Here is a 27,399-nt window from a genome sequence, read left to right as displayed (position 1 = left end):
ACACACAGTAGTATGAAACTTCAACTGCGTGAAATACACAGCAGTATGAAAATTCGGCTGCGTGAAACACACAAACTTCACGCATGCGTGGAGTGTATGGAGTGTACGGGAGTGATTCACGCAATGGTGCGAATAGTCACGGTCTTATAAATAATTGGAGTTGATACGGGATTTCAGTCATTTTGAATCTTTTTTCAGTTGAACAGCTAATTTCTAAGAATTAAGGAGGATTAGAATTCATGTATGGGATTATATTGAAGATTAGAGAATAAATAATAAAATATTGAGTAGATTGCAAAATCCGTTTTTTAGCTATTTTTGGAGAATTCGGAGTAATAAATTGTCTGAAAAGAGTTTTTTTTGGTGGGAATTCATTGAGATAGAGAGAACGTCTTCGGATATTTTGTAACAAAAAAAAAATGAGCAGAAATTGCGAAATGATTTTCGCCACTATATTTCGAGACCCGCTCCTGCACTCGGGCCTCAAAAAACATTCATATCTTGTCTAACATCTCTGCTATGAACTCTGGAAGTAGAGTTCAGAATTTTTTTTTCTCATTTCTGAGGTATTTTTTCACTCTTTAAAATTAAATTTCAGTCATTCAAATCGTATCGTTTCGTCGGGAGATATTGATGAATGCAGAAGCTTCAATTCTTCATTTTTAAATTTTTTTATATTCAACTATTGTGAATTGAGAGTTCCGGGAAAAATGGGGAGACATTTTTTGTTGTGGAATTCATTCACCCTTTGTTAAAAAATTGAGATTTTTTTAATTTCTGAAGTATTTTTTCCTAAAAAAATTCATTCTAATTTATCTCCAGATTCATACAAAAAAAAATCCATGAATTACCGCAATAGAAAATTGTACACATTAGTAATTGTGCAATAAATATCTCAGAATTAGTTTTCAGAAATTTCAAAATACAAATGGCAGGACAACATATTCTTCATCCAGGAGAATGAAAGATGTTGTCGACATGATGCTTTTCAAAATAGAATTCGTTCAATGTACATCGTGCAGTTTCCTACATGTACATCGTACAAATTCTATTGTAAACTCTCAAATACTGATTCAACCCAGAGTAATCTCTTTGAATATCTTAAAAGCCCGGAAGAATGGGTTCACAGTTCACAATGGACTCATTGAAGGACCAAAAAAAAAATTTCAAAAAACTGCACTCTCTAGAGGTCTTTTGTCGTGATATCTGGAGAGAATACAGGACGTAGAACTTTTTCGTTCTCAAAAGTTTTCTCCTTATAAATTCAGGAGCATGAAGAGTTATCAGGGAGTTTCCCGGTTCTTCAATGAATTCATTGTTCCACATAGGAAAGAATTTCATAGAAAAATTTGGCGAGATCCACAGAAAACTCTGTGGGATTGTATTAAAAATTCTATTAGTTTTTGGCCGATTTATTTGAAAAATTCTGAAATTTTACTGCTTTTTTTATCAAATAGAAGATGTCCAAAACTATTTCATTTAAAAAATCAGTAGAATTTCATTTTTCCATGAAACTTTTTTTATTGAGACATTTCCTACAGTAATTCCTCGATATGAATTTTCTAAGCTTTTTCCACTCTATTTTTTTTTCTCTTTTAAATTTAAAAAAAAATTAGAAAATTTAAGCCGTGGAATTGCTATAGAAAATATCTCAATAGAATAATTTGCATCGAAAAATCGAATTCTGTTATATCTTTCTATAGAATATTTTCCATTGAGCAAAAACTAATGGAAATAGAAATCCAACAGAATTTTCTACTGAATTCGCTAAATTCTCACATCCCTTATGCTCCACAAAAAAATCCTTAATTTTGCTCGTTTTATTTTCCAGATCGATGATGATTTCATGGCTAGATACCAGATGAGCTACGGTTTCACAGATCCAAACGCGCGTCCTCCCTCTCCTCCAGCACGAAAACCAGATGAAAAATCGAAGAAAGAAGCTGAAAAGGAATTGAAAAAGGCCGAAGCGAAGAGAAAAGCCGCTGAGCCACCAACTTGGTTCGAGGTGGATGAGGCGCACAATACAGCAATCTACATATCTGGGTTACCGCTCGATATTACGATGGATGAACTGATTGAACTTGTTGGAAAGTGTGGTCTTGTTGCACGAGACGACAAGAATAAAGACAAAATCAAAATGTACAGGGACTCGGAGGGTAATCCAAAGGGAGATGCATTGTGCACGTACATCAAGGTGAGTTTAATTTAATTTTACAGTTTCGTTTCTACAGGCGATAAACATTACATTGACATTGACATTGACATTGGGGTGGGTTTCAACGATATGTACAGGCAAAGCGTTCCTTGTCCTAGAATAAGGAGATTTCTAGATGTTTTTTTTTTTGAAGAATTCATAAGTAACAGGTTTTTGTGTTTGACATTCTCAGACATTTTGGGGAATTTACGTCATTTCAATTGTTGAAGAACTTAATCATATAGTTCCAATGAAATTTCAAGGAATTTCATCATTTGAAATTCAAAACTTTCTGGAAATATCAATGGAAAGGTGAGATTTGAGCTCATTTATTCCATGAAAATTTATTAAGCAGGAAAATTCATGTAAATATATTCATGAATTTTTAATTAAAAATATCCGAGTCCTGTAGTCTATTTTTTTCCAGTGAAATGTTTTTCTACTTTGTTAGTAGAATGATTTTATTTTTTAAACTTTGCAAGACTGAATTTGAATTTCGATATTGAACCGTTACAAAACATTATAAAAATCTATAAAAAAATTATAAAATTTAGTTTTGGAGGAATATTGATCAAATGATTAGAAAATTACAATTTTTGAAAATTACGAGCATTTTTTATGAATAATTTGTAAACAATCAATTTTCTACCATAAATATTCATATTCAGAATTTTACCAGAACTCGATTTTATGCCTAAAAAAACAAGGTTTCCGAAAGTTAAAAAAATGCCAATTATTTATTTATGAACCACGAATGGTTAAAAAAATAAAAATTGTATGCAAAATGTCTTAATTGAAAATTGTGTGTAATTTGATACAGAATGTTCTTGTTTTTACTGAAAATTTAAGTGATTTGAGGAATTCTAGTTTCTTCGCTGCTCAAAAATCTGGAATTTCGTTGAATTTTCAGTGGAATTATTCCTATAGTCAACTCTATATTCGTTACATTGCACTCTGCAATAATTTTTCATCGAAAATACTCATCTCCTTATTCAAATCAACTAAAAAACCCCTAAAAACTATATCGACGAGTAATAGCATTAATAAAATCTCTAAAAGTAATGAAAATTAGACTCCAGGACTTGGATTGGCAATAAAAAAATACAGCTGATAAGGAAATATTCCACCGTTCTTTAAAGAATCCATAGTTTGAAATTCTTTATGTTTGATATTCCCAGACACTCGAAGAATTTACGACATTCCGAGGGCGGAGTGAATAATAAAGTCTCATGATACTCGATTATTCAACAGAATCAAGATAGATGGCTCGCAAATATTTATCTTTCACCACATGTGATCGTAAATCCGTCATCGATGTTATTATTCCAGTCTTGAAATTTCAATCCACAAATTGCAATACTTTTTCATCAAAAACACACTCATCTCCTCATCCAAATCAGCTAAAAACCGTTAAAACTATCTCGGTGAATGATAATATTAATGAAATCCATGAAAATTAATGAAAATTAGAATCTAAGACTTGGATTTGCAATACAAAAATACAGTTAAAGCTAGAATTATAATAAAAAATATATCGCGCACTCAGGAGAAATAGTTACATTGAAAGAGAGCAACGAAGTAATAAATTCTTCTGTTGGTTTTAATCTTCGCACACAGAGTTCTTGAACACTCATCTAGGAGAGAATAGAGAATTACGATGGAAGTTTTTTAAGTGCATTTTTCCTCCCCAATGGGACGTGGGGTTGCTCAAGTTTTTAGCAGCACTTCCTCCAGGGACAAATCGTTGATCTTCGCGTGATAGTGGGAGAGGGTTTTTTCGTCTGACAGTGCCTTGGGGCGTCCACCAACTGGGCCATCGCCCAGAAATGCTCCGTACTCGCGTCCCTGCGGTACTATCTGCGTTATTTGGGGCCGTTTTTCATGCCACCTGTTTCGATTGTTTCGATGACGAGTCCTGTTCGTTCGCATTTCCGGCGATGGTTTGGGTCTAGATGGAGAAGGAATTCACATGATTGGATTAAATTTCGGTGATTGTGACCTTGAGTCAATAAAAAAAATTCTTGGATGAATGGGAATTAATTGAAATTCATGGTACTATTTAACGAGCGAAAAACAAGACAATCAAACTGTGATTTTATTTTTAATTGACGAATGTCATAAAATTCTCTCATTCCATCTGCACATTGAGAGGATATAGAATGTTTCATTTGAAAATTGAAAATTTCCAAACTTTAATAATAAAGTCAGTAAAAATCTGATCTGATGCAGAAAATTTTGGTAATATTCAGGGTTGCTATCACATCGTCAATGTTATCCTCTTTCGCTCGACATTTTTCATCTCTAACAGAAACAAATTAAACCCCCAATCCCCCTTCGTTGATTAAAGCCCCTACGGGTGGAAAATGAAAATATAATCCACTCAGAACGAATTGAAAATCCTAATCTCATTCAAAGAGCGAAAAACAGACCTATCCAACTATGATTTTATTTTTAATCGACGAATGTCATAAGATTCTCTCACTTCATCTGCACATTGAGTAGATAAAGAATGTTTCATTGAAAAATTAAAAATTTTCAAACTTGAATAATAAGATTAGTCAATGAATTATGGGGATTGTTGTCTGATCAAAAAATTTGATGTGATGCAGAAAATTTTGGTAATACTGAGGGTCGCTATCGTCATTGTTATCCTCTTTCGCTCGACATTTTTCATCTCTAACAGAAACAAATTAAACCCCCAATCCCCCTTCTTTGATTAAAGCCCTAATGGGTGGAAAATGAAAATATAATCCACTCAGAACAAATTGAAAATTCTAATCTCATTCAACGAGTGAAAAACAGAACTATCAAACTGTGATTTTATTTGCAATTGGCGAATGTCAGAAGCTCCTCTCACTTAAAGAATGTTTCATTTTTTAATTAAAAATTTTTCACTCGTTATTTTTCATCTCCAACGAGGACAATTAAAGCCCCAACAAGTGAAAAATGAAAATAAAAGCCACTGATTTCAGTGATAATTGACGCATGCCATAAATTTCCTATTCCGCATTTAATCTGTACTCACTCAGCCAACGGCCTTGACCCGAGTTTAACCCCGTGTGCCCACTCCTGATTGTCAGTGGCCACCCAATCCTTGTTCCACGCAGTTTCCACTCGTCCCCTCCTGTGCGCCCTCAAGTCATTCTTTCCTTTCCTCCTCTTCTTCCCCTTCTTCTTCGGTCTCAATCTTTGGCTCTGGGGTACCAGCTCCGTTGGAATCGTCTTCTTTCTCCTCCGTCCTGCAAATGTTCACTCATTCATTATTTATTCCCCTTTGACATGCATCTTCGATGCTGATTTCGATGTTGCATCCCGAGAAAATCTCGTTACCTATTCGTCCAGCGGGAACTTCACATATGTAGTGCTTCTTGTCGAGACAACTCCTCGGTGTCCATTTGTACTTGACTGATGGATCGAGAACTATGCAGTGCCATGTATACTCCGCAGGATTTTTACTCAATGCACCAGCGAAATTCTGGAATATTATTTTTTCACCCTTCACACCCCAATGCCAGGCCATTTGCTGCCAATTATACATCCCGCCGATCCACCTCTCGAGCCGGGCTGCAATGAGATATTGCATTTGGTGTAATTAATCCCAATATAGTGCATTTTTATGGGATGAAGGAGAGGAGGGGAAAAAATGGGAATGCTCTGTCTATTCTCGTTGTTTCGTTGGATACGGCAGTCTTGTCTGGCACACGTCTTTAAAATTTTTATCATTTATTTTGAATTTTTTCGTTCCATGGTCATTTCAAGGAATTTCGTCATTGGAAATTCAAAATTTTGTGGAGAAATTAATGGCAACTGTAAATTTCAATTCAATGGAAATTAATGAAAATGAGGAAAATTCAGGTAAACATCTTGAATTTTTAATTAATTTTCGATTCAGTGTAATTTGGTACTGCATATTCATCATGTGATTGACATTTCACGCAAGTTGAAGAATTCTCGTGTTCAAAATTCGCAATTGTGTTGAACTTTTACTGAAACATGAAATTTCATAATTTGTCCCCCTACATCGGATTCAATGTCCCTCTCCTGAAAATAACCAGTCAATTTTTCCAGGGAATTTCAATTTTCTCCCAACAGTGCAGATCAACTGTAATTAATCCTCATATAGTTCATATTTTAACGCAATAAAGAGAGCAAAAAGGAGAAATGGACCGTTCTGTCTGTTTTCATTATTTCATTGGGCATGAAAATCTCGTTGGAGGATTATTAATTCTGGGTTGTGTGAAGCTACAACAGGATGCCACATTAACTAATGAAGCTTCCCACGCCATGAAAATTCGATGATTATGAAGGGAGTGAAAATGTTATTCCACGTATTTCCATTCGTAGCAACAACTTCACTCGTAAATTATAAATTCCTTCGCATTGAACTGCATAAAACTTGAAAGATTGTGAACGGCATTCGCGTCACCTCAACGTGATAATCTCCCTCGTAAAATCTAATGCTTTGAATTACCATATTTATTTCGCAATTCAGAAACTCTGGGTTATCATTTTAAGATGAAAAAATAGTCAAGCGGATTTAAAGTCTTCGCAGTTTTGAGTTAATGAACTTTGGAATGAAACTTGGTCAAGAATAATGGGATGGTGGGGAGCAGTTCGTGAGGAGCAGATCCAGAAAGTGAAGAGTATTTGCAAAAGTCCAGGGATTTTTATTCTTTTCGCTGAACAATGAGATCTACTTACTGAATTGTTCGCCCATGAGATACTTTCTGAGTATTCGATCCTTTCCATTCTTATCGAGTTCCGCCAATGTTGAGTTTCTGTCTTTACAGTGGAAGTAAGCATCCCTCCATTGGGCAATTCCAGCACTCAGGTAATAACAATTTCTCTTGAGTCTGAAGAATCCAACGGGGCATGCAAATCTACGTACTCCGGTGAAATCTTTTTCGTTGTTTTCATGATTACCTGGGGGTAGATTTATACTGTTTGGTTGGGCTTCAACTAGGATTCCGGCTGAGATACCTTGAACAGATCAATTTATTGTGGGATAAATGAAATGAATTTCTGTAACAAACAGTTCATGCTTGAAGGAATTTAGGGATATCCGAGTAGTTGGGGCAATTTTATTCGAGGGGAAATCCTCTTCAGAGTTTATTTATAGGAAAACGATTTTGAAGAAGTAAAATTTAACAAATTGCACACGTAAATCAACCATTTGTCACTGAAGAAGTTGTAAGAAATCCATTTCGTACAGGAGAAAAATCACATTATTAATTCCTGCGAAGAGAATTCATATTGCTGATGTCATATTTAAAAAAAATTTTCCTCACACAATGCGATCGCAAAATTGGATGACTCACCATCAAATTACTCATTAACTCTGTTATTTATATTGAATATTACACATCCCTCAAAATTAAAATTGAATTTTTATTAAATTTCCGTTTAGTTCAATAATTCCCCAGTACAAAAAGCACCTGAAATCCCACACAAATTAATTGCCTCCAATCGTTTCAATAATTCTCACTCAAAATTTCATCTCGAATTTTCTATCCTTCAAACATAAAATGTCCCATTAAAAACCCCGAAACCCCAATTTTATTTGCCACTTTTATTTGACGGGAGTGTCAAAGTATTTTTATTTGATTTTTTCTAATTATTCTAATGTCACATTTTTTTAAAAATTTTCTGATACAATTCGATCGCTAAATCGGATGACTCACCATCAAATTACTCATCAACTCTTTTATTTATATTGAATATTACACATCCCTCAAAATTAAAATTGAATTTTAATTAAATTTCCGTTCATTTCAATAATTTTCCAGTACCAAAAGCTATTGGAATCCCACACAAATTAATTGCCTCCAATCGTTTCAATAATTCTCACTCAAAATTTCATCTCGAATTTTCTATCCTTCAAACATGAAATGTCCGATTAAAAACCCCGAAACCCCAATTTTATTTGCCACTTTTATTTGACGGGAGTGTCAAAGTATTTTTATTTGATTTTTTCTAATTATTCTAATGTCACATTTTTTAAAAATTTTCCTGATACAATTCGATCGCTAAATCGGATGACTCACCATCAAATTACTCATCAACTCTTTTATTTATATTGAATATTACACATCCCTCAAAATTAAAATTGAATTTTAATTAAATTTCCGTTCATTTCAATAATTTTCCAGTACCAAAAGCTATTGGAATCCCACACAAATTAATTGCCTCCAATCGTTTCAATAATTCTCACTTGAAATTTCATCTCGAATTCTCTATCCTTCAACCATAAAATGTCCCATTAAAAACCCCGAAACCCCAATTTTATTTGCCACTTTTATTTGACGCGAGTGTCAAAGTATTTTTATTTGATTTTTTCTAATTATTCTAATGTCACATTTTTTAAAAATTTTCCTGATACAATTCGATCGCTAAATCGGATGACTCACCATCAAATTACTCATCAACTCTTTTATTTATATTCAATATTAAACATCCCTCAAAATTAAAATTGAATTTTCATTAAATTTCCGTTTAGTTCAATAATTCCCCAGTACAAAAAGCACCTGAAATCCCACACAAATTAATTGCCTCCAATCGTTTCAATAATTCTCACTCAAAATTTCATCTCGAATTTTCTATCCTTCAAACATAAAATGTCCCATTAAAAACCCCGAAACCCCAATTTTATTTGCCACTTTTATTTGACGGGAGTGTCAAAGTATTTTTATTTGATTTTTTCTAATTATTCTAATGTCACATTTTTTAAAAATTTTCCTGATACAATTCGATCGCTAAATCGGATGACTCACCATCAAATTACTCATCAACTCTTTTATTTATATTGAATATTACACATCCCTCAAAATTAAAATTGAATTTTAATTAAATTTCCGTTCATTTCAATAATTTTCCAGTACCAAAAGCTATTGGAATCCCACACAAATTAATTGCCTCCAATCGTTTCAATAATTCTCACTCAAAATTTCATCTCGAATTTTCTATCCTTCAAACATAAAATGTCCCATTAAAAACCCCGAAACCCCAATTTTATTTGCCACTTTTATTTGACGGGAGTGTCAAAGTATTTTTATTTGATTTTTTCTAATTATTCTAATGTCACATTTTTTAAAAATTTTCCTGATACAATTCGATCGCTAAATCGGATGACTCACCATCAAATCACTCATCAACTCTTTTATTTGTATTCAATATTAAACATCCCTCAAAATTAAAATTGAATTTTCATTAAATTTCCGTTTAGTTCAATAATTCCCCAGTACAAAAAGCACCTGAAATCCCACACAAATTAATTGCCTCCAATCGTTTCAATAATTCTCACTCAAAATTTCATCTCGAATTTTCTATCCTTCAAACATGAAATGTCCGATTAAAAACCGCCATTAAAATATGACAACGTGGCCAGAGAATGTATGCAGACAGCCCCATTACTAGTTACAGTGCCAATCAGCATAACTCCCCCTAAAATTTGCATTGAATACTCCTCCAACGAATTCTTCGAGTAAAGCCCAACGGCATCTTGACCAAATTTATTACACCCATTTCTATTTACGTTTTTGTTTACCAGTTTATCGGATTCTATTAAACTTTTGAAACTGTTGGATGTAATAAACACACTCGGTCTAGTATGTGGCCTCATAAATAGCTGTTTGAGATAGACAGAAGCTTCATGCCACTGATAAATACCAGAAACCATTAACCCACCAGTCTTTACTACCGGGACTCATTTTGCTGGGAGCGCACTGTGTGAAATAAGTCTTATATTTTTGTTAGGTAGTCGAAGTGGGTGGGAATACGTTGGAATAAAGCCAAATGTAGTCATATCCGAGGTGTACGTCACATTTAATTCTCTTACTGGACAGGACGCGCGCTTATCCATCACCTCATTTACTTGTGATGAAGCCTCCTTTCCTTCATTCAAATTTTATAAATATTAAATTTTATAGACTCAAATGTATTATAAAAATGAATAATACGTAGAAAAAAAACCTCGATCGATGATACAGATGAATGTACGTGGAAGATTAGTGAATAGTTTTGAATCTTTTATCAATTCCCGCTCACTTTTCGGAGATAACGGATCAGTACCCAAAAATTTTGAGAAATATTCAATCGTTCATAGATTCACTGTTAGAAATTTTTCGAAATTTTATAGAAAATATGGTATTACTTCCCATGAGAGCGACATTGAATGCAATTTAGGGGGAAAATAGTTATGAAATTTCAAGTTTTAGGTAGAATTCAAAAAAATTCATGAGTTTTTCGTGAAAGTGAGAAGGAAATTCCACAACTTGATTGAATTTTTATGGAATATGAATACTCGGAAAGAAAATCATGAATTTTTAATTTTTCCCTGAATTTGCCCAATTTTTCTGAATTTTCACGGAATAATTGAGCTGAACAATCAAGTATTTTAGTGATTTTCAGATCATTCGAACAGAAAATTAATGGCATATTTGATTTCTCAATGACAAAATTTCCTGAAATTTCAGTGGAAATCAAACATGATAAACATTTCCGAGATTGGACACGGGAAATTGAAATGAAAATTTTTAACAGTTTAGGATGTACTTCATTTCGTTCAAATGGAATAAAGGGAAAAATTCCGTTATAATGTGCAAAATTACTATAGATATTCGGCTCCACCTCAATTGATCATGAAATTTAATGATGCATTGTGACGACCGCAGAATGCACCATCATGTTTTCATCAGTGCTGGATGTAATGAGAGTAATTGATTGAATAGTTGACAATGTTGGGGACAGATTCAACAATTGTGACCTTCGATCATTTGAATGGTCAAAAGTGAACGACTGGAGTTGCGTTTATGCAGTTCGAGATGCTGGCAACATTCTCACGAATTACTTTACATTGCCGTCTCCATTTTATGAGTTTAAAAATTCGACGGATTTAAATTCTACTCAAATAGAGGAGAGTCGGGCAAAATGGGACGTTTCGTGATCTTCTTTAATTGTCCATATCTCCATTTATAAATGAACATGTTGGCAATAGGAAAAGTTCTCATTACGTCCTATTTTGCCCGACTCTCTCCTACTTAAAAAATATTTAAGGAATAAAGTCAGTTGAATTGCTGTAGATCCTACCAAATCCACTCCATTTTTCACTCTGGAAAGTTATTTTGAGGAGCTTTGAATGACAAACCCCTCACACGAAATTGATAGGTCTTCTTATCCTTGAATCCTTCGGAAACTCGCGGGATAAATAAATTTTACCCATTAGTATGCCATCCCACTAATATTCTTTTCTCTCAAACGGAAAATTCCCTTCACTCTAAACCCAGAATTTTTATACTTCTCTAACTAATTCAGAGAATTTGCAGGTGATTCTCTCAAGAACCCAGGGAAATTCCATTATGATCTCAAGAAAAAAACTCATTCAGTCCCAGTAGTTTTCAAAATACAGCTGGAAGCCTTTTCATTAAATAAAATAAATTAATTCCGGAATTTACAAAAAGTTTTCTCTATTAAATGTGAGGGATGTTTTAAATCTGCATGACGTGTACTTCGTCGAGAGCTCAATAGCGCATTCACCGTTAAAAAAATCGTATTCCACAATTGCATTTCCCAAATTAAAAAACCGTTGATCAATCGGTCCACACAGCCGACCCCCAAAATTCCTGGAATAATCCCTTAATCCAATAAAATTAAAGCCCCCGGATGCACCTAGATACAAACCAGTGACAAATAAAATTATTGGCAATTCAGCCGATACCCATTGTAAATCGTGACATGGCAAAAGCAAACGCGCTAGAGGGGTGGACAAATCCAAAGCAATTGGAAGCTCCTGTGACACATGTGGGTCACGTTTCGTTATTACTTCTCAGTCAATATTGTTTGGGTGGACAACAGAATTTGTAGTAATTCGAGATTACTTCATTTGTCAATGCCTCAAAGCCCGGACGGGCCAGCTGTCTGTTATTAAGGAATTCAGCGATGGGAAATGGTAGGGAAGAGTATTTGAAAATTATCGGTTTAGCTCCTCTCTGCACGATGCATCGATGAATGACTTGTCCATTGCATAATCGAGAGGTTCGAAAAACGCTCAAGGTCGTGATACGAAAATGCACTGGGCTGTAACCAGTGCTTGGCGCTGAGTTATGATTATGATTCAAATCCATTCGGATGAATTTACGCATTCGAATGTTGGGTTTGAGGAGTAGTTAAACTGAAGTGTGAACTAATTTAATAGACAAACCTATCGCTTTCTCAGTGACATTCTAGTGAAAGATTCCGGTTGTTTTTGCGGCAATTGTATTAAAATTTATGCAACATGTCGCCGCATTCCTTAACGGATATTTTTAACAATTCATAAAATGTCCTCTTGAGCATGATTTTTTAAAAGTTTTTCTTCTTGGTTTTCATTGTGAGAAAGAACTTTTCAAGTAACTATTTCAGTGTGCATTTAAGGTATTTATGGCGGGCCGGCCATGTAGGAGGTGAGACGGAGGGGCATCTAGTGTTCTCTCGCAGAAAACCAATCGCTGAACAAAAAAAAACGATATTTCAATTACAAATTTTTAATTTATTTCGACTATTTTTGTGTTCAAAATATTTTTTTAATAATTTTTCTATTTTTTTCCCACGTGTTTCAAGCCTTCTTTTATTTATTTTTATAGCTTGTCTTTTGGATAATTTGAAAATAATTAATATGGATAGAAAAAGTGACAACATCGTACCGTTCGAGATACAAGTTGGCAGCACTGATTCACTCAGCTGTTATGTTCCTTCCCATAGCGAAATGTATCATCACAACTCCATTTGTATTTGCCGCGCTTACCCCTCCACGATTTCTAACCTCGACGTTATCGCTATTCCAAGTTGCGCTCGCAGAATTCCTATTTTTCATGAGTTTTTTAATTATCTCTTCTAACAATTCTCCTACGCCACTTGGATTATTTTTTTATGGCCCTCCCTGAAAGCTCCACACAAGAGCGAAATTTCAGGAAAATGTCAACTTTTTTTCTATTTTTAATACTTTTTTTCCCGAATTTCCATAAGAGCCCGTGTTTTGCTCATTCTCCTAGGTTATCTGGGATTTTGCCTAGGGGTTTTGAAGAAATAAAAGAATGTATTTTAAAAAATCATCAATTTCGTGGCTTTTTTTCGAATCTCGTCGACCACACCATAAATACCTTGAATATTCCTTAAACATTAATTTTTTTTATTAAATTGATTAATTTTTTATCCATCACTTAAAAGTGTCAAATTATTTTCATTTGATGTTTTTCTAGAAAAAAAAAATTCAGAAAATGTTCACATGCACACTGAAATAGCAACTTGAAAATTGAGATTTTTGTGTTCAGGGATTAAATCAGGACTCGAGAACAATGAGACTCTTTTCCGTTTCACCCCCAGTGAAATACTCACGAAACACCTTAATTCTCTTCATTCAGTCGCACGCCTCTCAATTTTCACTCAAAAATACGCTGGACCACTCGTGGCTCACATTGCTTTCATTCTTTATTCTATCCATCGTCTAGATTATTCGTAGTCGCCAGCCATTCGGTCACCACGAGACATAAACACAGTATAAACGCGTCTCTGTTTAAATATTTTTATGATCTGGCATTTGAATGTGTCAAGCTGCTTTAATGGAGATTCATTTCAAAACGGTATTTCATTCCATAAAAGGCACCATCAACGAGAAATAAAACTTCAAATCCAATTTCAACTTTGAATTTTCAAAAATGACATGTCAATTAAATTCGAACAAAATTCCAATTGTGTTAACTGGCATTAATCAGTCATATGAATACAATACGACTGGAAATTAACGATTGAATCAATGTTAATTATCAATGGTTGACGTATTCCTGAAAATTGCAAATTTAAAAGTTGTTATTAGGTCACAGTTTTCATTCGTTTTCAATGCAATTGAGCACGATTTGCTCGTTATGACATTAAATTTCTGCGGACTTCCTGAACGATTTGTTTGGATAAATACACTAATGATCAATTAAGACTGTATGAATGTTTATGGATGCAGTCATTTGCAAATGCCACTGGAATAACAAAAGTGCAAAGAATGAAGGCCATTTTGGCGAATGAAATCATTTTAAAACATTTGAATCAGTACATGGAAATTTTTTTATTCGTATTTCATTTTTGGACACTTCATCCTGATTCAATCAATGAATTCCAGTTGTAACACATTCACTTGAAGTTCATGGAGAGGAAAATCTATTTGAGAAAACCCATGAATTTTAGTAATTAATGAATTTTTTATTTCGATCAAAAAACCATTTGTTTACATTTGAAGAACTACTCATTTGACTTGAATAAAAACGCAGATAAAAATTATTTGATTTAGATGAATTAGTTTTTTACTGTATAATTTTTCTGAAGAAATTAGGAATAATTTCCAACGGATTTTTCATGGGTAAGTGACTTGTCATTTTCAGAAGAGTCACATTGAATTCGATTTGAAGGGAAAAGTTATAATAGTTCAGATTTCATTGGAAATTCAATGAAATTCCGCATTTTTTGAACAGCTGAAACAGGAGAATTCCCAAACTTTCTTGAATTTTCATAAAAACATGAATACACTGAGAGAATATGTTCCACATGAGAATATTTCATGGAGTAGAACAGATTTACTTGAGGTAATTAACCAACTTGATAGCAGAAAATTTAATATCTTTAACAAAAATTAAATTTTTGTCGTAATCATCAGAAATATCCCTAGAAGAATTTGAACTGTTGGCAGGAAAAAAAAAAAATCTATTGTACGACAATCATTTGATCTGAGAGAACTCCATAGGTTTATACCATAGAAAGAATTGCTTGACGAGGAAAGAATATTTTTTACCCAAAAAAATTGTCCCCTCGACATTATTTACTTTTGCCAATAACACAGTTTTCGGCAAGAAAATTGTACTTTCCTCTCGAAATTATCATTTGTTCCATAGAAATTATAAGTGTTTATTGGACAAAGATATACACTACTCAATAACATTGACTTGATAAACCCGGGGCCTCATATAATTCTCTTTGGAACGAATGTATTTACCCAAAAGACATAAATGTCTCGCGAGAACAATTACAACTACGAAAATTATCATGTTTTGGTGGAAACCTTCTTTTTTTCCATAAGTAAATTGATTCAACACGACAAAAGATCTCTTCAGAATTAATAACCCTAAATTAAAAATTCAAGAATAGATTGACCTGAATTTTTGTGAATTTTCAAAAATTCAAAACGACGAAATTCAATCAATTAAATTCATTGCTCTTCGCAGAAAAAAAAAAACAAAAAGATCATTTTTCGGGACACCCATTCAATCCTGTCCCTCATCAAAAGCCCAATGACGCCAGTAAACGAATGCAAATTGCTTCATCAACAATTGATGTAATTCGTTACGTTGGAATTTATTACCAGATGAATCGACATTCATGAATGCGTTGATTTTACAGGTCACCGAGATAAATGCAAGAAATTCTTTCACCAATCAGTTGGAATTTAACCGCCTATTCAAATTCCGTCCCATTAATCTATCACTCTATGATTGAGAGCGCAATCACCATAAAACTCGTCCTTTATTTAAAAAAATTCCAGCCTTATTTCACGGGTATTAATTGTCAATTAAAAAAACGAGTTTCCCGTGGATAGAATTAATAAATTGTACCACCCACTTGATTCGCCGGTGCATCAGTCCCACTGGTCGCGCTGCATTAACATGACATAAGCCCTTGTACGCGGCGCTTGGTGCGTTATCCGGGTTTATTATTAAACCTAAACCCCGTGTCTACACTCAGCATCCCTCGGCTTAGGCTGATAAGGAATGGAAAAATCACTTCCGCTTGATTGAGGGGAATTACATACACTCGAGGATCGAAATAGAATTTCAATTGATAGTTCTGCAGGGTTAGGAGAGAATTGGTGGGAATTCTTGGAAGAGTGAATGGAATTGAAGTTGATTTAGGGGAAGAACAATTGCGGAATTTCATTTTTCAGGGAAAATTCAAGTGAACTGTAATCATTTTACGACCAAATGAGCGAGTAAATTGAAAAAAATTATGAATTTTTAATTGGACATGAAATTCGTCATCGAATTTGAAAAAAAAATGGATAAAAATTCGATCGTTATCGATTATTTATGGTAATTAAAAAAATTGTAGTTGAATATTTTATTGATATTAAAATGAGGAATCTATTCCCTTGAATTTTCCGGATTTTTACAAAATTTCACTGAATAATTCACGGTTTTCATCGATTTTTTCGTCAACTCGTGACGTTCAAATAACGAGATTACGTAAAGTTGGAGTGCAAGTGTCACTTCCGGTCCACTTTTTGAAAATTTTTATCAAGTGACAGCTCCACTGAAATTCCAAGCGATTTCATCATTAAAAATCCACAGTTTCATGGAAAAATCAGTGAAGCCTGCGAATTTCAGTTTAATTATTCCCTCAAAAATTGATAGAAATTCCGAAAATTCTGACCAATATATTTCTGAATTTTCGATTCATTGACCATTCCACAAAAAATGACGTTCAATTTTAATCAAGAATCTGACAACTCTAGATCTCATTGAAATACTAATGATCGCCTAGTATGAAAAATACAATTTTCAATTATCAAATTTGTCAATTAAATTGCGTGAGAAAAATTTGAACAAAATCATGAATATTCAGCTTCATTCAAATTAGATATTCCACAATGTTCTTCGTTTTTTAAACATTCGTTGCTTATAAATAAATACTTGAAATTGTTTGAACTTTCGGAAACCTTATTTTTTCAGGCATGAAATCGCTTTCTGGTAGAATTCGGAATATGAATAAATTTGTTAAGATTCCTAACAAATGATTTTTATGGTGGAAAACTGATTGTTTACCAATTATTTACAGAAAATGCTCGTAATTTTAAAAAATTGCCATTTTTAATAATTTTATCAATATTCCCTCAAAAGTAAACTTTATTTTTTTCTGATTTAAAATTTTTTTTCCAACGGTTCAATATCGAGATTCAAATATCCGTAAACTTGGGTTCAAATGGGGCTCAAATAAAATCTCTGATGATCGACTCCAACAATAAAAAAGCATTTCACTGTAGAAAAAATAGCCAAAGTACCTGGATATCCTTAAATTTAATTAAAAAATTCCGAAAATTGACTATTCAATTACTATTTCTTAAATGACAAAAATTTACAACGGTACAAATAATACATCTCCATTCCTGAGAAAACATGATAACCCCTTACCTGTTGCACAGAGAAGAAGAAGCACTAAACTCCACATTGTGGTCATTCCCAAGCTTTCTGTCATAAAATTCACAATCTTATATTTCTATTCACCAAAGTCGTAACTCGTGGGCCTCCACATGGTAATACCACATCTCAATGTTCACGAATGAAATTTTTATCTTTTAATTCGTAACGTTATCGCCGATGATTCAGATCATTTCAACTATCGAGCGGATTAGTTATTCCTATCGAATCAGTGTCATCGATTCGCGGTATTGATTGTGCTGGGTACGTTCTACTCGGGCGGTTCACGACTAACTGAGGCTGTGTCTGGCGATCCCCGCTTGGTGTTGCCGGCGCACTACACGTCGGGTTTTCGCGCGCGATCGCATCAGCCATCCCCCGTCGTTCACTGTTGGGTACACTGTTACTGTTTCCTTACGGAATCTCGTGCCTACGATCCGGTGATTGTCTGACGTCAGCTCAACCCCCTGTGTTTGCACTGGGTCGTTAGATATTCAGCCTGATCATTTGCACTTCTGTTTGGTCGAGGGGGGAGTTTTTTTTTATGGGGGTCAATGACATGGAGTGACCGAGTGGGGAGTCGCGGGGATCTTCGGGTCCTTAGGTCCTGTGGAGGACCTATTAATCTTGACTGAAACGGGGAATTTCAGTTGTATTACATTCGCTTGAATTTCACACGCAGAAAAAATTTTCTTTGCCAAATACACGGAGAGAAATATTCAATAAAAATTACTTATCTTTTCCATAATTCCGGAGCGAAATGTGGTTATAGGAAATTTTTCGGAACTGTCACGGAATTTTTCCAGAGCGTTCCGTAATTTTTATCTGAATTTTCTGTGAAAAATTGCGATACCGTCACTTAAATATTCTCAGTCGATTTCGGAATCGGTGGGCGAATTGTGAGTTCCGTAATTTTTACTAAACATTTCTCTTCGTGCTTCGACAATATTTCAGAATGCTCTGGAATTTTCTAGCATTTATCGTCTAAATGTCGATTCCAATGAAAAAAAATTGAAATTTGTCCATGAAATAATAAATTTAATTAATGCGACGAGCAATTAGTCTCCAACATTTTGATGAAAGCGCAATCGTTGACCTTGATACACTAAAAGAAGATCACAATTACGTATGAATACAAAAGAAGAATTCTCCCAAGATGTTTATCTCATGAGCCCCATGTATGATTCATGTACTTACCCTGACGCCTCCACTGGCTTTGAGTGACGTTGTTTACCTTCTTCCTTTTTTTTCGGCTCACATTTTTATCCTCTGCCTCATTTTCCTTGTGCCCGTATCATGCCGGGAGATAATATCTCCCGTCTTGTATCACATGTGCCGTCAAAAAGCTCGTGCAGCGAAGGAGGATGATGAGAATCAGGGGACGGGAGAAAAAATGGTACGCCAAGGACTTGGCAATTTGTCTGCCATTGAGAGAAATTGTCTGGACTTGTCCCACTTGGACGATTCATTGAGGAAATTTCAAGGGAAGGATAAAAAATAATGAGTTTGAACATCTATTTTTACGATCACAGGATGAAAAATTACCAAATCCATACGGATTTTTGCATTGCGATTTTTATTTCACTTTGTTCTTTCACTTTGTTCTCATTTGATGGACAGTTGACTAATAATTTTCAGGACAATTACACTGAATGCGATTTAGGGGATAAAAATCATGAAACTTCAGATTTCACTGATAAAATGGAATCGAGAAAAAATTATGTTTGCGAACGTAAAAACCACTCTGTGTCACAATCATTTTTACGATCCAACGACGAGAAATTACCAAATTCATATGAATTTTTACGATATTACATCGCGATTTTTTTCGCGATTTGAACATCGGGTTTTATAAGCTTGCGCCTCCTACATCTTGAGTTGCGAATTAGAGTAAACTACTGTGGGAGAAAGATTTTCGGAGTGTCACTGTTTCTCATTCGGGGAATCCCCTTCCTCTTCGTTAACGCACTCTTCCACACCTACTCTCACTCTTCTACTCATAAATTTTCTCATTAATGCATTGAATTTTGTATTAGAGATTGGGTATTAAATGTCCATCAATAGATAGAGGGGATATTCCCGGGAAATGGTGCCGATTTATTGATTTCTGAAGCACAATAGATTTCGATTCAGTAGTGAAGCGGTAAACCGGGTCAAGTAGATTTTGACTATTGGCTAGTTTTTGACGAATATCTCGGAATCTAAAAGAGATAGAAAATTTTTGGTCAAGACCTTTTTCATAGAGCCAATTACGGGTTATAAAAAAGGTCATAAGAAAAATTTTGCTATCTCTCTTCGGTTCCGAGATATTCATAAAAAATTGACAACACTGATTCGTTTTCAGTGCGTTGTCCGCCGTATTCATGCGTTCGTCACACCACAAATTTTCATTTTTTTTCAGCATTACCATATTCAACGGTAAATTTTTCACATCCAAAAAAGTATGCAATTAACAATCGCTCACGAAACTTTATTATTCTCTCCGTTATTTCCAATGAATCCACTCCCGTAAATTGTTTATCGCTCCCCCCCATCTTCACGCCACCTATTTCCGGATAAATCCATGAAATCTGAGAGCATCATGAAGCCCAGCAACAGGTGAACGTCTGGATCCTTCATGTACAATCGAATGAGATTCATGCAATAAAGCTGCATTGCAAAAACAATAAAACTTTCTCATAATCAACCAACTGAAGCAGCCGAAAATAGCCTGCCAGGAAGTGCCGTAAACAATTTGCCCGTTTTAACGTTCGAAAATACGAGCCAACTTTCGTTTAACCCATCCCCATACGTTCGGCATTAACCCGGCATTATTTTATCGTCCGCGGGGGTCATTATACTTTACTCAAACTTACGATTGGTTATCTAACTCATGTGAATATATAATAGTTTAAAAGTGTTCAGTTGGACAGATTCTGAGACACCAAGTCATGCAGAAGGATCGACGTTGATGCATCCAATTGGCATCTGGCCACTTGACAATACGCAGAGGTATATTCTTGAAAGTGGGTTTACACGGAGACATCATTCGAAGATATCATCATGCTCGATTGGAGTGACTTCATTGTGGTCTCGTTTTTCAGCGCAGAGAAATAAAAGTTTTGGTTTTCAGGGACAAGTCAGGGATTTTTAGGAGCATGCCGCTGATCTTCAGGATTCGATCAACAATTCAGTAGTAAAGTGGTCAAACGGTTCAAGTCAATTTAGTCTGTAGCTGATTTTCCAGGAATATTTCCGAATTTAAGGGAGATAGCGAAATTTTCATAATAACCTTGTTAGAGATTGACGCTAACATGAGGGCGGATTGGGGGCACGTGATATGGAAAGGGTGAAATTAAGACACGCGGATTACAAAACACTGATGTACTTTATTTGTAGGGCAAGCCACGCATCTTGATTTCAGGAATACACGAATTGATGAATGTCTCAATATGAATTTGATAATAGTCTTTGCACTGCACTAGAGATTCTCTCGATATTAAACTTGATGATTGACTCAAAATGATTGATAAATAAGTCGGAATTAATTTATAATTAAATCAAATAGAGACGCTACACAGAGCGCTAGACTCAATATAATACTCGGTGATGTACTCGATACTCATAATTTCTCGTCGTTTGATCGTAAAAATTATTGTGACATAGAGTGGTGTTTACATTCGCAAACATCTTTTTTTCTGGATTCCATTTTATGTCATCGATTACGGTCAACATTGCGATGTTAAAGCTAATCGAAATCCATTGCCCCTCAAAGACCAATAAATCCTCACCATTCCCCTGGAATTTCCCCTCTATCTACTGACGAAAATTCAATGCACAATCGCTGATATAAAATTTAATTTATTAATAAGAATTAATTCACGAGGTGGAGGCGTGGAAGGGTGCGTAAACGAAGGGGAAGGAGATTCCCGGAATCGGAAGCGACGACGCTCCGAAATCTCCCGCAGTAGTTTTAACAGTTCAATATCGTAATTTATCTTAATTCACAATTCAAGATATCGAATCCGCAAGCGCGTAAAATCCGATTTTCAAATAATTCCTTGTCGTTAAATCGTGAAATTGGTGTGACATAGATTGCTTTTTGCGTTCGCACAGTTTATTATTCCTCGATTGTATTTTACACTGGTAACAATTTTACACTAAAATTTCCGGTGAGTCGTGGAAATTTCTAACCAGTAACATTTCTACAAAAATTTCAAGGAATTTTGTAATTGAAAATTCATAATTTCATGAAAAGATTCGTGGGAACTGTAAATTTCAGTTTAATTATTCCGTGAAAATTGATGAAAAATCTGGAAATTTCAGTAAAATCTCTCCTTGAATTCCCGATTTCTCTTCAAGTTTTCAGAAAAACTTGAAATTCCATTGATCTTTTCTCCTTAAATCGTCTTCAACGTCTTTTTTTCGGAAAATTCAGCGAAATTTATTCAGCAGTGTATATTATTGATTATACTGTTAGAAATTTTTTAAAATGTCATCGAAGATATTATAGTAAATCTCACGAGAGTGACATTAAATCGGATTTAGGGAAAAAAAGGTTATGAAATTTCAAGTTTTAAGTAGAATTCACGGAAATTCATGAGTTTTCAGTGGGAGTCAGATGGAAATTTCACAACTTGATTGAATTTTCAGTGGAACATGAGTATTCAGAACCAAAATGACATGAATTTTCAATTTTTCCCTCAGTTTTCCTGATTTTTCACAGAATAATTGAACTGAAAAATCAAGTATTTTATTGATTTCCAGATTATTTCACCAGAAAATCAATGGAATATTTGATTTCTCAATGACAAGATTACCTGAAATTTCAGGGGAACTTCAACACGATAAAATTTTCCGGAATTTGGTACGAAAAATTGCGACGAAAATTTTCAACAGTGTATAGTCAAAATTGCAATGTGAAAACTTGAGAAGAACAGTTCATTACCCGGACAATTCCCAATATTTCTTGTTTTTCCACTTCTTCCCCTGAAATTCCACCGTAAAAATTAATACCAAACTGCCAACCCCGTTTACATCAATTACAAGGTCAACACCCCACGCCCCTGGTCAAAGTTAACGTTACTTGATCACCTCACGATGATATTTCAACTCTCCCCACCGGTAAATAAATAAGAATTACGACCTTCCTCAGTAAACCCGTCGCAAGACCAATCGCTCCAGCAGAAGCGTTTGTCTGTCTCCACCGGACTGCACAATTTTCTTGCCTGGAAAATGTGAGGCCGCTGCCAATAACACATCATACAAATGAACAAAAGAGCAAGCCCTCATCCAATACCTCTGTAAAACTCGCTCGAAAATAAAACCGGTCCCGGGCCAGACGGTTAGATGTTCTCCCCTTGATCCCGTACGCTCGAAAACAAAATTCCCCCACGTTTACGACAGCCAGGACCTGCATTTGAATTCCACGATGACATAATGGTGAATCACTTGTTGCGAAATACAGGCGGATTGTAATCTTTGATCATTCACTCTTCATGATACCCAAAAAGAGGAGTTGCGAGCATTAAATTTGGCTCGTTTCATTTTATTGTCTGGGTTATCGCTTTTAAAATGATGATGTCACTTATCACTCCGGGATTAATGTAATTTATTGGTCTCCGACTGTTTCTTTGGAGGTTGAAATGGAGTTGTGGTTCATTTTGATATTATTATTCCGGGAAAAAAGGTTTATCTTTGTTGGAATTGACGGGAATAATTGACTAGGGGATGTTGGAATGTCAATCATAAATTTCTTTCGGTCTGAAAATTATTCCTGAAATTTCAAATGAGAAATTATGAAATTTTTAGAGACTAATCCACCTGAACGTTCCAAATATGTTGTTATTGAAAAATCAGTCAATTCCAGGAATATTCAATAAAATGACAATTTTCATGTGACAATAAATATTATTGAAAATTGTGACAATTCAATTGAATCTGATGCTCAATTTTCACAATGAGTATGAGAATTTGAGCTGTCGTTGAAATATCAATAATTCCAAGATGAATCACAAATTCTACAAACGATTTGATATAAAATTGAATTCAAGTTTAGAACCAGGGATCAGAAAAATCATCAGTTTCAAGATAAATTAAATTTAGCTTGTGTTAATTGACAATATTACCCAACAATTTTCAATTACCAAATTAATCATCAATCGAATATTCAAATTCCGAAATAATCTATCAACCAGTAATCGTGTCAGAAGTTTGACCATTACTTGTCTAATTGAAAAATCCTTTTATGAAATTTATAATTATTTACTCAATAGCTAATAGAAAATTTAAATCATGAATTATTTTCATATTTTCCAATTTCAGGGAAGATGATGAAATCATAGAAGTAAAAAGGTGCAAATTCTAATAATATTACAAAATATTACAAATATAATGATTATCGACTGATCGCTGTTCAGAACATTGAAAATTCAAACGCAGCTGTCATTGAAATTTCAATGAAATTAGTAACACTGTAGAACATGCAAAATTCTTAAACATTAATTATAAGATGACTCAATGAATTGTGTGTCCCATGACTTTAAAGAACTGCATTATGAGAATATCTCTCCTAAAGTGAAGCCGAATGAAGAATTGTTATTACATCTTCATTGTTATTTTATTCATTTGTTAATTCATTAATTAACAAATAGCAATCTCGTTGAATCATTCATTCGAAATTGTCGACCCGAACATGTCTCTTTTACTATTTACCACAAAATGTTCGAAGATATTTCATTTTTTCTACTAGTGCGATGTCGACACCCGACACCGATGCTCGGAGAGGCTAAATCTAATCATCGGAAAATATGCATTTGATCTTTAGTTGAGTCCACTGACAGGACATGATATACGGCAGCTGTAGGACAAGCTATCGCTTGAGGACTTCATCGTAGTACGTATTTTCATCGATTGAGACGTGTATGATTAAATCAATTAACGAGTTCAGAGTGATCGTAAATCTTGGCGGATAGATGAATGTCATTCGAGAAATTAATACGTGAAAGGAGGACGCAATAAACTCGATGATATAATGACATAACGATTATTGATTGGAAAGTAATCACTGGGGGAACCTCGGTTGACCCGAGATATCATAATACGAGATATTGAAAAGCCGTGACTGCGGGAAATGGCCAATTGTGATCGGAGGAGTGAAATGATGTGATTCATTTCTGGATAAGAAATAACCTCGAGGGATATTCTAATAATTATTCTAATAATTGATTTCTCTTCTTGCAATGTCGACCTCTCATTAAGGTATTTATGGCGGGCTAGGCATATAGGAGGTGAGACGAAGGGGAATCTATTGTTCTCTCGCAGAAAACCAATCGCTAAACAAACAAAAACGATATTCCAATTACAAATTTTCAATCTATTTCGACCATTTTTGTGCTCGAAATATTTTTTTAATAACTTTTCTATTTTTTCCCCACGTGTTTCAAGCCTTCTTTTATTTTTCTAGCTTGTCTTTTAGATAATTGGAAAATAATCAATGTGGATAGAAAAAGTGACAACGTCGTGCCGTTCGAGGTATAAGTTGGCAGCACTGATTCACTCAGCTGTTATGTTCCTTCCCATAGCGAAATGGATCATCACAACTCCATTCGTATTTGCCGCGCTTATCCCTCAATGATTTCTAACCTCGACGCTGTTGCTATTCCAAGTTGCGCACGCAGAATTCCTATTTTTCATGAGTTTTTTAATAATCCCTTCTAAACAATTCTCATAAGCTACTTGGAATATTTATTTTTATATTCTTGTCTGAAAGCTCCAGCCAAGTGCGAAATTTCAGGAAAATGGCAATTTTTCTTCTATTTTTAATATTTTTTTTCCGAATTTCCATAAAAGTCCGTGTTAAAATGCATTTTTTTTTAGAAAAATTAGTGTGTTTCATCCATTCTCCTAGGCTATCTGGGATTTTGCGCAGGGGTTCTGAAAAAATCAAAGAATGTATTTAAAAAATTATCCATTTCTTGACTGTTTTTCGACCCCCCGCATGGAAATGAATATTTGCGGTTAATATATTCATAAATTAAAAAAAATATGTTACATATATTTTTGTCGCTATTTTTGTCGCTTTTTCATGTTATATGGTTGAAATATATGTGAAATATATTTTGACATCTATTTTCGCGTGAGCCCCCCTGACCGCACCATAAATACCTTAAGCAACCATTGATATTTCAATGAAAGCTTGAATTTTCAAACTCATTGTGAAAATTAAACATCAAATGCAATTGAATTTTTAATAGATTGAGAATTCAGTAAATTTTTTACCCGAATTTTTCCAATTTTCAAGATTTTTCAGTGTCGCATGGATCTGGAAATCAGAAATTACCTGAATATTCAACAAATTAACTGATTCGTCATGGCAAAAATAGACCGAAATTTCATGCAACTTTGTCGCTGTTAAAATTTCAAGCCCTCTCCCTTGAAATTTCAAGAGTAATTTTCTAACAGTGCACCACCGACTCGAATTTCTCCCGATGTTCGCCCGTAATTTTTCCTATCGATTTTCCAATATTCCTATGTCCATCCCACTCATGCGTTCGGCACGTCGCAAATTTTCATTTGCTTGCAAAGTCACTATGTCAAGCCATAAATTCCCATGAACCCAACCACACTATAAAACCTTTCTGCCCTAGAAATTAATATTCATTTCACGTTTCCAGTCACAAATAAAAATATATCGAATTTATGTTGTTTTGCTCCACTAGTTGAATAGTAAAAAATTCTCTGTCCTATGAAGCTCGGAAAAATCCATTAAAAAAATAAATACACGCGTCGGAACTCAGCAAATGCCACTGTGACACTGCATCATTCACGACATTCCCAGTGAATCGATAGTGATCATTGCGATGTTCGTCGAAACGCCCGAGGAGAAGAAATCCGTTGTCTCATCCATTTTACACGGCCAACGAACACACCTGTATCCTCTAATCAAGTCAGAGAGTAGCCTTCCTCCTTTGATGTATTCCACGAAACACGACTGGATATGCACGAATGTATGCTTTTTGCAGCTGGTCCATTATCCACGGAAAATCACAAAACCTATTATTTTCAGCGTAAATAATTGGATTCCCGGGGATTTAATCGGATCGTCAGCCCTAAAAGGTTCGATGGACTTTCGGCACATGCCCCCTCCCCTCCCCCCTCCTCGCCGCCCACCACCTGTGAGTACAGTGGACACACCGGGGGTAAATTGAATTATATGCCCGATCGCCGCAGTGTAACCGCCCACGTCGTTGGATACATCAGTGAGGTATTGCCACGGATGGCAATTATTCTCCGGCCATTTGAAGAATCATTGAGCTGAAACTGCAGAGTAATCCCTCAAAATGTCCGGTACCTTGCAAATGCACAATTACACTGAGGGAGGAATGGGAATTTGTCTGTGTCAGCCAAATGATTTTCTGATGATTTTTAAGGGGAGACTACTATGAGTTTTAAAAGTCGTGGGTTATTGGAGTGAGATTTTTCATACGTTGAAGATCGATTATATAGATCTCAAAACGAATAATTAATGCAAAAAAAAATGTTTTTATTGTTCTTTTGCCTGAAAACGCTTAAAATGCTAAAAATAGTCCAGGACCTCCAATTTTTGAGCGACAAAAGATTTTTTTTTCAAAATTTTCGGAAAAATGTATGGAACAACAATTACGAGCCAGGTTTTTGGAATTCGACCCCTACACAGCTGATTTCGTTTTTTTTTCATATAAAAAAATTCACTATTTTTGTAAAAAAAAAATACAAAAAAAACAAATTTATTCATGTAAGAGGCGAATAAAAAAAAACCAGCTCGTAATTGTTATTCCACATATTTTTCCAAAAATTTTGAAAACAAAAATCTGCTTAACTCGCAAAAATCTTCAAACAATTTGCTACCGATTGGTGATAAAATTTTTTGGAAATAATGAAGTAGGGGGGATAACGCCTTTTTTTTCAGGGGAGATTTTTCAAAAATTGATTTAAAAAAAAGTCCTAACTAGCAAATGTTTTTTATTAGCTCGCAATTTT

At 34.7% G+C, this 27,399-nt stretch overlaps 2 protein-coding genes across 2 annotated transcripts in view; one reads left to right on the top strand and one right to left on the bottom strand.

Moving 5' to 3' along the window:
• LOC107035636 (HIV Tat-specific factor 1 homolog) overlaps positions 1-27,399 on the top strand; it is a 68,484-nt gene that overhangs the window by 13,645 nt on the left and 27,440 nt on the right. The window contains exon 2 of the mRNA XM_015253151.1: positions 1,832-2,197. Coding sequence (XP_015108637.1) covers positions 1,832-2,197 — 366 coding nt within the window. The remainder of the gene's footprint in view (positions 1-1,831; positions 2,198-27,399) is intronic.
• LOC107035637 lies at positions 2,933-17,725 on the bottom strand. The gene is made up of 5 exons (XM_015253152.1): positions 17,395-17,725; positions 6,899-7,177; positions 5,528-5,761; positions 5,223-5,436; positions 2,933-4,145 (listed from the first exon to the last, which is right to left on the bottom strand). Exons 1-5 carry the CDS (start codon positions 17,456-17,458, stop codon positions 3,905-3,907), a joined length of 1,032 nt encoding a protein of 343 aa, XP_015108638.1. The 5' UTR covers positions 17,459-17,725; the 3' UTR covers positions 2,933-3,904.

The sequence above is a fragment of the Diachasma alloeum genome, unplaced genomic scaffold (assembly GCF_001412515.2).
Source record: "Diachasma alloeum isolate Michigan unplaced genomic scaffold, Dall2.0 Dall_scaffold_00199, whole genome shotgun sequence".
NCBI lineage: Eukaryota > Metazoa > Arthropoda > Insecta > Hymenoptera > Braconidae > Diachasma > Diachasma alloeum.
This window is presented reverse-complemented; position numbering and strand designations above follow the sequence as displayed.

What these genes read in the sequence shown, in the direction of transcription:
- LOC107035637 (XM_015253152.1), bottom strand. Translation starts at nt 17,458, where the DNA reads ATGACAGAAAGCTTGGGAATGACCACAATGTGGAGTTTAGTGCTTCTT. An exon ending in TCTTCTTCTCTGTGCAACAG is followed by an intron (nt 7,178 to 17,394) that starts GTAAGGGGTTAT and finishes GATCTGTTCAAG; the next exon opens with GTATCTCAGCCGGAATCCTA. An exon ending in AGTTCCCGCTGGACGAATAG is followed by an intron (nt 5,437 to 5,527) that starts GTAACGAGATTT and finishes GAACATTTGCAG; the next exon opens with GACGGAGGAGAAAGAAGACG.